A 9,906-nucleotide genomic window follows, 5' to 3' on the forward strand; every position below is an offset into this window, starting at 1 on the left:
GGATGAAGCGAAGGAAGTATGCGGAGATCGTGGCAAGTGGAAAGAGGTAGTCTCTGCCTACCCCTCCGGGAAAGAGGCGTGATTTTATGTATGTATGTACAATATTTTGACGTCCAGGAAATTACTGTGTAACATAATATTTATGATGCACAGATGATCATACTAATGAATTTGAGCAACGTACGCTTTTCTTGTTTGTTCAAGTTGAAAGTACCTTCCACGTGGTTTCCAAGTGGACATTCCATGGGCAGTTACAGCAGGAACGGGCAGGCACGTTCGTCGCGGCGACTTTAAAGTAAATACTTTTCGATGGAAGACATTGTTTAGAAGAGATTGTGTAGTTTAGTATTTAAATAGAAGTCGTATTAGAGATGGCCAATTTCATACGAAATACGAATGATACAGATTTCCCCAATTTTTTTCCGTAGTCGGGTGTAAATTAATAGTAATCTAAATAATTCAACTCCGGATCGAGTATCGTGCCGTGACGTACGACAACGCACTCGCGCCGCTCTGGCTGGCGTACGTGCGCGGGCGCACGTCGGAGCCGCGGACGGAGCGCCGGCTTCTATTCCAGTCTGGGAACTTATTAAGGCGATGTGCAAATTTATTCGCAGGGCGCGCCTAGCACCCATCCGTTGTGAAGAGGTCAATTATTTTCAACCGACGTTGAAAAGAGGAGGTTCTCAATTTGTTTCAATGTTTTTTATTTGTATGTTTGTTACAAGATTGGGGACACATTTGTGAACCGATTTTCGTGTTTACATTTTTATAGAAAATAATTGCTTCTATTGATGATGTTGTCGGAGCTTCAGATTTTTCAGAAAAGTTAAAGAGACATGTATCTAATTTTCTATTTTTGCTCAGAGAATTTGGAAAAATGGCAAATATAGAAAAATTTGCAGGCAATGGCCGTGTGGTTCTCGGCACTTAAGAATGGGACCACTCCATATTTTTCCCATGGATGTCGTAAAAGGTGGATTAACGGCGACGCCGTTGTTACGCTTTTCGATAGTTTTTCGCGCTAAAAAAAACGCATGCTGCTTGAGTTGGTGTAATGGCGGTTATGATAAATAGTATTAGGTCAAAACCTAGGTTCAATTATGCGAATACAAGTACTTTATAACAGTTTTAACTGTTTATTCGTTTACAAAATTTATTAATAGTTAACACCAGGTTGTAACTAGAAAACTTATTTACATATTCATGAAGATAATGAAAGATTTATGGAGCTTAATTGTAGGAATTATTCAATTCGAGATTGCACTTTACATCTACCGTTGCAAGTGTAGAAATCCATACTAATTATAAAGGAAAAAGAATAGTATTTTTATTTAACGAATATACTCAAAAACTATTCGGCCGATTTTGATGATATTTGTCACAGAGATAGGTAGGAAAACCTTGAGATGGGACAAAATCTTATTTTTTCTGAAAATGCCCACGGAAGTGGAACCCTGTGCGGAAGCTAAAGCTGAGTAAAAGGTGCCGTGTGGTTCCCGGCACAAATATAGGTACCTAAAAAAGAATAGGATCACTCCATCTCTTTTCCGTGGATGTTGTTAAAGGCGACTAAGGTATAGGCTTATAAACTTGGGATTCTTTATTTAGGCGATGGGCTAGCAAGCTGTCACTATTTGAATCTCAATTCTATTATTAAGCCAAACGAGGCCTTATAATTTTTCAAGGCTGTTGGTTCTGCCTACTCCGTAAGGGATAAAGACGTGAGTGTATGTAGGCATGTATTAAATAAAAAACATTAAGTGGTCTCTTAAATTTAAATTCTTAAAAAGTTTCTAAGGTACTCTCACAATTCAGAGGTTCATAGCAAATTATTTACTTATAGAGGCTAAAACAGTATTGAAATGCAAGTAATTTCATCGCCTTAATAAAATTTGCACAAGAAGCAAAAAAAAAGCAGAGGAATGCAACTTAGCAACCACAGAATCCAAATGATGAACTTGACCTTACATTGACATCATGAATGAAACTTCACTTATCATATGAATTTCAACTTTATGCTGCTTACTTTTAAGATTGAAAATTATTTGATTCACCAGTTGACTTATGATTAATTTTATTCAGGGATCAAATCAATATGAATTTCACAGAAACTTTGACACAATTAAAAATATTTAGTTTTGGCGGGAATCTGAGGAGCCAAAGTGAAGTTTGTTTTTTTTTTATTAACGTTAACAACGGCATTTCTATTTTTTTTTGCTACGGTTAGTAATAGAAGTTGTACCTATAGGAACTTAGGGGTGAAGAAAAAGTGTTAGACAATTTAAAATTATCCGGCAGGGGTGTTCAATCTGCGGCCAATGTAGGATATAAGTATGTAGATGTGATTATATGTATGTGTAGTTTGTTCCGCCGCTTCTTCTACACATGCGCTTCGGAAGCGGTAGTAGATATACCTAATGAGATTTAAGTGATGTGACTTCAATAAGTGATACCTTGTATCCAATTTTGAAATTAAATCTATTCTACATACGAGTACATACATAATCACGCCTCTTGCTTGGAGGAGTAGACAGAGACCACATCTTTCCACTTGCCACGATCCCTGCATACTTCTTTCGCTTCATCCACATTCATAAATCTAATCTATTCTATTCTATGAATGAATGAATGATAAACAATAAATGTTCATGGTCGGTCATCCATGGTAAAAGTCATGGTCAATAGCCATTAGTCACGTACACGAAGAACCTCTCAAGGATATTGCATTTCTAATAATTATTTCGTTACATTCTTCTCTTCATCACTTTTCAAATAAATAATATGTCCAGTGGGCCACATGGAAATGTATACCACTTTCGATACTTCTATGATTTGTAGTTGGTATTCTTTTCTATGTGGTCTACTGTACCAACAAACAAAATTCAAAAAGAAAGCAACCAATTATCGTGATATAAATAAGTCAAAGCCAGCTAGATTAACAAAAAATTTATCAAGTCGACTAATTTGGATTTGTACTACTTTAAAAAATTAAAAATCCCATTGAAGTTAAATTAAAACAAGTACTTATTGAATTGAATAAACCCTCAGAAAGCCTAAAAAAACATGTGACAATTTTGTTTAGTGGCAATGTCATTATACCTCAAATCTCCATCAACAACAATAGTAAACTCAAAATTCATATCCATTTTAATACATCAATATGGTTACCAAATTTGAATACTACAGGGGCAGGTCTTCGAAGAAGCATGTGAAAGCTGACGTTATTATCCTGGGATGCAGTCTTCCAGGAATTGTAGTGGCTCATAAACTCAAGAGTGAGTTTGGGGACACCATGGCAATTGTAGTGCTCGATCTAGTCGGTCCAACTAGAGTAAACGCCTCTAAATGTAATGTAGTCTTCCTTGGGGAACTTGACGAAGATAACGATGAAGCCAATAGCGAAAACGGTGACCGCAAAGACCCTCACACACATGCGTTTGATAACGTCACACGACACTACATCGATATGTACTCAACAATGTTCAGTATACCCATTCCGGACTATATAATCGAACCACATTATCCAGAGAAACCACTCAATAAAGTGTTTCAGCATACCAATGGAGAAACGGTCAACTGCGTCACCAGTTACCACAACTTCGACTACTTAAGTTTTTGGGAACGGTTCGAGTTGAAACAATACCAACACAGACTCGACAATATAACCAGAGAAGTGTTCCAAGTGAACATCATCAGTACGGAATCTGAGAGAAAGCAGTTGTTGTATTACGACCAGACGACTATGGAGAAACACATTTGTGACACCCTGCTGTTCACTAATTCAAAAGATGTCATGAGAACTATAGTAAGGTTAGTGTGTGGAGCATCAGCGGATACAATTTCTGTGTTGTTTTATCTACATCAGTGCTACAGAACAAGTAGTACGAAGAATCTAGTGGACGGTGATAACACAAGGTTCCGCGAGAAACTTTTAGGCTATTGCAGAAAACGTTTGGCAAACATCTTGCAGCAGAGTGTCGCCGACATCACATTACGGACTAAATCAATCAAACAAATCAGAACTTATTCTGATGAAGAAGTTATCCTCGAAACGATGAAAGGTGATAGCGATTACATATGCAATCTTCTTGCCATGGCTTTGCGACCTGATGAGCTCTATAACATAAGAGTCGAGGATCAGCTTCTATCAGATACCCAAGCAGAAATTTTGAAGGCCATGAAACGTGGAATGGCTAAGAAATTTCTGATACAATATGAAGAAAATATATGGCAGGCTCAAGGTTATAGCGGTGATATCTTAAGTTTGCAAGGTCCTATTCTATGGGCGATGGAGCGACCTCAAATGTCTACCACAGGACGTATGGATCGATATGCATCTTTAGTAGGTTATCTGAAGGTGGGCGACAATTTTGAGAATGATTCCAAAGAACAAGTGATAACACAACTTGTCAAATTGTTTGGCCCACATGCAGAAACTCCTGTTTCTTACAGGGAAACCAATATAAGTGACGTGTTTATACCCCGCTGTGGTGATTACGTTTCTCTCAGTAAATTAAGACGTGATGAGAGTGAAGTGAAGTCTAGACACGTGGATTGGGGTGCTCTTGACATTTTCGCTGAAGGAGACGTGGCGGCTGCTTTAGAAGCTGGTCACTTGGCTTATCTCAATCTGATCACGAGTTTGAGACCCCAAGCACAGACTTTTGAGGACTTAAGTGGAATGCAGATGCCGACGGTTCTAACCTACAATCCATTCAGCAAATGGTGTTCCAAAATAAATTACATTTCGGGAATGCAATTTACTGTTATAGCAACCGCCTTTTATGTTGGCATGCATCTTGTGCGGTCTTATTTCAAAAAATAAGATCACACATAGGAATATGCATCATAAGATTTTTGGATTTGAAGTTTTACTGTTTAGTTTTTTATTTTTTTATTCGTGTTACTAGATACTTCATTAACATTTTTAAAAAATTGTGTTTCCCTGTGCCTAGAAGTTTATTATTCAAAATACCCTTTCCTGTAACATCGCATTGTGCAGTATGTATTCCGGGCGTATTTATGTATGTGTATGTTTGGAGCAAATTAAAAAATAGAAGTATTTACATATTCAACTATTTAAACCAGATACTATCATAAGGTAAGCAGGTATGGCAAAAGAAGCACGAAAGCAGAATAAATGCAGTGGAAATGAGAGCGTTAAGGAGTATGTTGGGTGTGAAATTGAGTGACCGGATAAGGAACAGCGTGATAAGGGAATGTTGTGATGTGAAAGAAGATGTAGTTACAGGAATAGAAAAGGGTATGTTGAGATGGTTCGGTCATGTGGAGAGGATGAATGAAAACAGGTTGACTAAGCACATATACAAGGAGAGTGTGGAGGGAAAGGTCGGGGTGGGAAGACCTAGACGAACATATCTTGATCAAATTAAGGACGTCCTGGTGAAGGGTCAGGTCAAAAGTGCCCGAAACCGCCGAGCTTGCATGAAGAGAGTTATGAATGTGGATGAAGCAAAGGAAGTATGCAGGGATCGTGGCAAGTGGAAAGAGGTAGTCTCTGCCTACCCCTCCGGGAAAGAGGCGTGAGTTTATGTATGTATGTACTATCATAAGACGTGATTTTCCGTTTTAGAAAAAAACATACTAAACTGTATTATTATGTTTTTGCTTATTTAAACCAAGTATCGACTCATCAAATTATATTTCAATGCAGTACCTAATAATTATTCTTATGAGTGAGAGGATAAACTTGTTAATTCCAGTTGCGTATTCAAATGATTGATTCGAGTGCCATCATTAAAGCGTTACTATGCGCATACGCAGGAAGACTAAGGCCGACCTTCTTAAAGGTTGATCTAAGAGGTCAAATGGGTTTAAATAGTCTGAGTGATCTTCGATTACATTCTGGTATTCTGAGGGTTTAAACGCGCATATATCACATTTTGCCGTAGAAAATAGGTATACAAGGCGGTGTAGGATCACACCTCATCTTACCCATGAATGTCGTAACAGACGACTAAAGGAAAGGCTAATAAAATTGAGATTTTTTTTGTAGGTGATTAGATAAAATGATAAACTAAAAAGTTACTTACAGAAAGAAACAAGTTGAAGAACATTCATAATTAACTCCTATTTAAACGCCTGTAATATAATTGAAAGCAAAATATTAGTTCTACATTTCAAAATGTTTGCCGTTTGTTTGTTGTACGTAAGATACGAGTGCCGTGAGCTTCCCGGTACCAATATAAAAAAGAAAAAGACCACTCCATCTCTTTTCGTTGTCGTAAAAGGTAACTAAGGGTTAGGCTTACAAACTAAGAATTCATCTTGTAAGCGATGGACTAGCATCCTGTAACAATTTTAATTTCAATTCTATCATTAAACCTTACAGTTGAAAGTGGCCTGTCAGCATTTCAAGACTGCTGGCTCTGTCTTCCCCGCTAGGGATATACTATACATACATACATACATACATAAAATCACGCCTCTTTCCCGTAGGCAGAGACTACCTCTTTCCACTTGCCACGATCTCTGCATACTTCCTTCGCTTCATCCACATTCATAACTGTCTTCATACAAGCTCGGCGGTATCCGGATACTCTTGACCTGACCCTTTGCCAGGACGTCCTTAATTTGATCAAGATACGTTCGTCTAGGCTTTCCCACTCCGACCTTTCCCTCCACACTCTCCTTGTATATCTGCTTAGTCAACCTGCTTTCATTCATCCTCTCCACATGACCGAACCATCTTAACATACCCATTTCTATTCCTGTAACCACATCTTCTTTCACATCGCAACATTCCCTTATCACGCTGTTCCTTATCCGGTCACTCAATTTCACACCCATCATACTTTATTTTTCATTTACTTCATCAGGCAAAACTTTTGTCTCTTTCCACCTTGTAAATGTCCCAAGTACATTACAATTTACCTGGTCACGTGCGGTGTGACCATCAAAACAATTAATTAGGAAATCTTATTTAAATCAGTCTTGAACCTGTGGCCATTCAGTCGGAACAAATGAAGACAATACATTTCCGGTTCCTATTTCAGCCATTATAAGCTTTTTTACACGGAACTTCCGGTAAGTGTGGTAAAAACTATCACGTAGACAATAATAGGCATCTAAAGCTTCGTACACACCGGACTTACAAGTAAGCTGGACTTCGATGGTACCTATCTACCTACAGGCAATTTCCCAAAAAAAATAAGAATAACAATCTTAATACGTCTTGTTAAAGAATACAATTTTGATTAATTTATAACCATGAGAAAAAAAAATCAAAATCAAATAATATATGTACCTATATGAATAATTTTTTTTATTGTATGACTACTACTACATATATATACTATTTAAATCTCAATTGTACCATAGTAATGATAGAATTGAGATTCAAATAGTGACAGGTTGCTAAACCTTAAAAAGAATCCTAAGTCTGTAAGCCTGTCCCTTAGTCACCTTTTACGACATCCAGGGGATCCATGTCCTATTCTTTTTTGTATTGGTGCCGGGAACCACACGGCATTAATAAATTAGTCGGGATTATATCACCCTTTAATGTTTTTTTTTTCGTTTCATTGATCTACATATAAGTTATGCGCAAGATTCATACGATTTGTAGGTCACTATCAACACGCGATTCCACGCATATCAATTGCGTGCATTATGAAATATAAGTACATACCTACTTTCCAATTGTGTAATGTATAATTGTAGTTCTTATCACAGCGTATTAGCGAAAGGAAGGCGTTTTATCTGATAATAACCGAAACCGCCGCATTGAGCTTGCATGAAAAGAGTTATGAATGTGGATGAAGCGAACGAAGTATGCAGAGATCGTGGCAAGTGGAAAGATGTAGTCTCTACCAACCCATCCGGGAAAAAGGCGTGATTTTATGTATGTATGTACATATGTATGTATAACTGACAACCGTAGGTATAGTTTTCGTTTTTGGATTATGACAAGTGCCGTGTGGTTCCCGGTTCAACACTATAAAATAGGACCAATCTATCTCTTTACCATTGATTGAAAGGCGACTAAGGAAAAGGCTCATCTTGGGATGGTTCTTTAAGGCGATTTGCTTGCAACCTGTTTCTATTTGAATCTTATTCCATCTTCAAGCTATACAGCTGAACGTGGCCAATCGGCCTCAAGGAGGAATAATTTTCCCCCTTTTTTTTCACATTTTCCATTATTACTTCGCTCCTTATAGTTGCAACGTGATGAAAAATAGCCTATAGCCATCCGCGATAAATGGTCTATTCAACGCAAAAAGAATTTTTCAAATCGAACCAGAAGTTCCTGAGATTAGCGCGTTCAAACAAATTAACTCTTCAGCTTTATAATATTAGTATAGATAGAGTCAGTATGTAAGATGAAATAAGTGGACATATCCTCAAATAATCACTTGTAACAAATAACTGATGCTCATATGATGATCTAATATCTCTACGTACATACTACGTATTTGCACAAATTATTGGTTTCAAATCCATACAATAGGACATAGAAAATGTATTCATAATGCTGTTTCCAACCACTCCGTTTCACGTTGCGTTTGCGCACGCGCGCGGACTGCTTTTGTTCTCATGTGACATTTCGAGAAAATACACAATGATGTTTGTTGAATAACGTATGTGATTGTCTACTTTATTGGTTTCTAGTTACTATCTCACAGAAATCTTAATAATATTATAAAGAGGTCCATCCACCGTTTGGTACCTGGCACCAATTAAAAAAAAAACATGTCCACTCTATCTCGATCCCATGGACGTCGTAAAAAGCGACTAAGGGATAGGCTTATACACTTGGGATTCTTATTTTAGACGACGGTCTAGCAACCTGTCACTATTTGAATCTCAATTCTCAATCTTAAGCTGAGCGTAGCCTTCAGCCTCTTCACGACTGTTGGCTCTGTTTACCCCGCAGGGGATCTGCACGTGAGTGTATGTATGTATGTACTAACATGAATGAGCATTATATCAAATTACTGTGAATGCCTGCATTGCGATATTGCATTTGCAAACCTATTGTGGTTTAATTGTCATTTAACAAGGCACGTGGGCTGATGATTGGCTTGAAAACGTGCATTTCATTTGCTTATGCCGTGCCGTGTGGTTCCCGGCACCAATTTAAAAAAAGAGAATAGGACCACTCCATCTCGTTCCCGAGGATGTTGTTAAAGGCGACTAAGGGATAGGATTAAAAACTTTGGATACTTCTTTTAGGCGACTGGCTAGCAACCTGTCACTATTTGAATCTCAATTCTATCATTAAGCCATTCAGTCTTTTCAAGACTGTTGGCTCTGTCTGTCATAGACGTGACCATATGTATGTAATAAGTATGTTTTTATTATGCTTTCGCCGCCATTTTGGGTAAGTAAATTTTTATTTCGGATAACTAAGTAAGTATCTATTGTATACTTTTCTATGTGTGAACATGATAATTATTGAATAAATCAGGTTGACAAATTGGGTTAAAGATACAAAACAAGTAGGTGTCGATAACAACGGACTGAGGTTCATTAGGTACATACATACATACATATAATCACGTCTATATCCCTTGCGGGGTAGACAGAGCCATCAGTCTTGAAGACTGATAGGCCACGTTCAGCTATTTGGCTTTAAGATAGAATTGAGATTCAAATAGTGACAGTTTACTAACCAATCGCCTAAAAGAAGAACCCCAAGTTTATAAGCCTACCCCTTAGTCGCTTTTTACGACATCCATGGGAGAGAGATGGAGTGGTCCTATTCTTTTTTCTATTGGTGCCGGGAACCACACGGCTTTTTAGGTAATGACAGTACTTACTTACAGTAATGACATCTTAACAAAAAGATGAGCGAAACTGAGAAAAAACAGTTTCCTTGATAAAATGGCCATGATTTTATTTCTTTTGCATCTTGTGGTCTTTAGGCAGTGGTCCGTGAGA

General features: G+C 37.7%; 1 protein-coding gene across 1 annotated transcript; it reads left to right on the forward strand.

The window, feature by feature from the left end:
* The first annotated feature begins 3,163 nt into the window (after nucleotides 1-3,163).
* On the forward strand, nucleotides 3,164-4,828 carry LOC106132979 (uncharacterized). Its single transcript, XM_013332559.1, has one exon. The coding sequence runs from the start codon at nucleotides 3,164-3,166 to the stop codon at nucleotides 4,826-4,828; it is 1,665 nt and encodes a 554-aa protein (XP_013188013.1).
* Nucleotides 4,829-9,906: the final 5,078 nt, after the last annotated feature.

The sequence above is a fragment of the Amyelois transitella genome, chromosome 3, assembly GCF_032362555.1.
Source record: "Amyelois transitella isolate CPQ chromosome 3, ilAmyTran1.1, whole genome shotgun sequence".
Taxonomy (NCBI): domain Eukaryota; kingdom Metazoa; phylum Arthropoda; class Insecta; order Lepidoptera; family Pyralidae; genus Amyelois; species Amyelois transitella.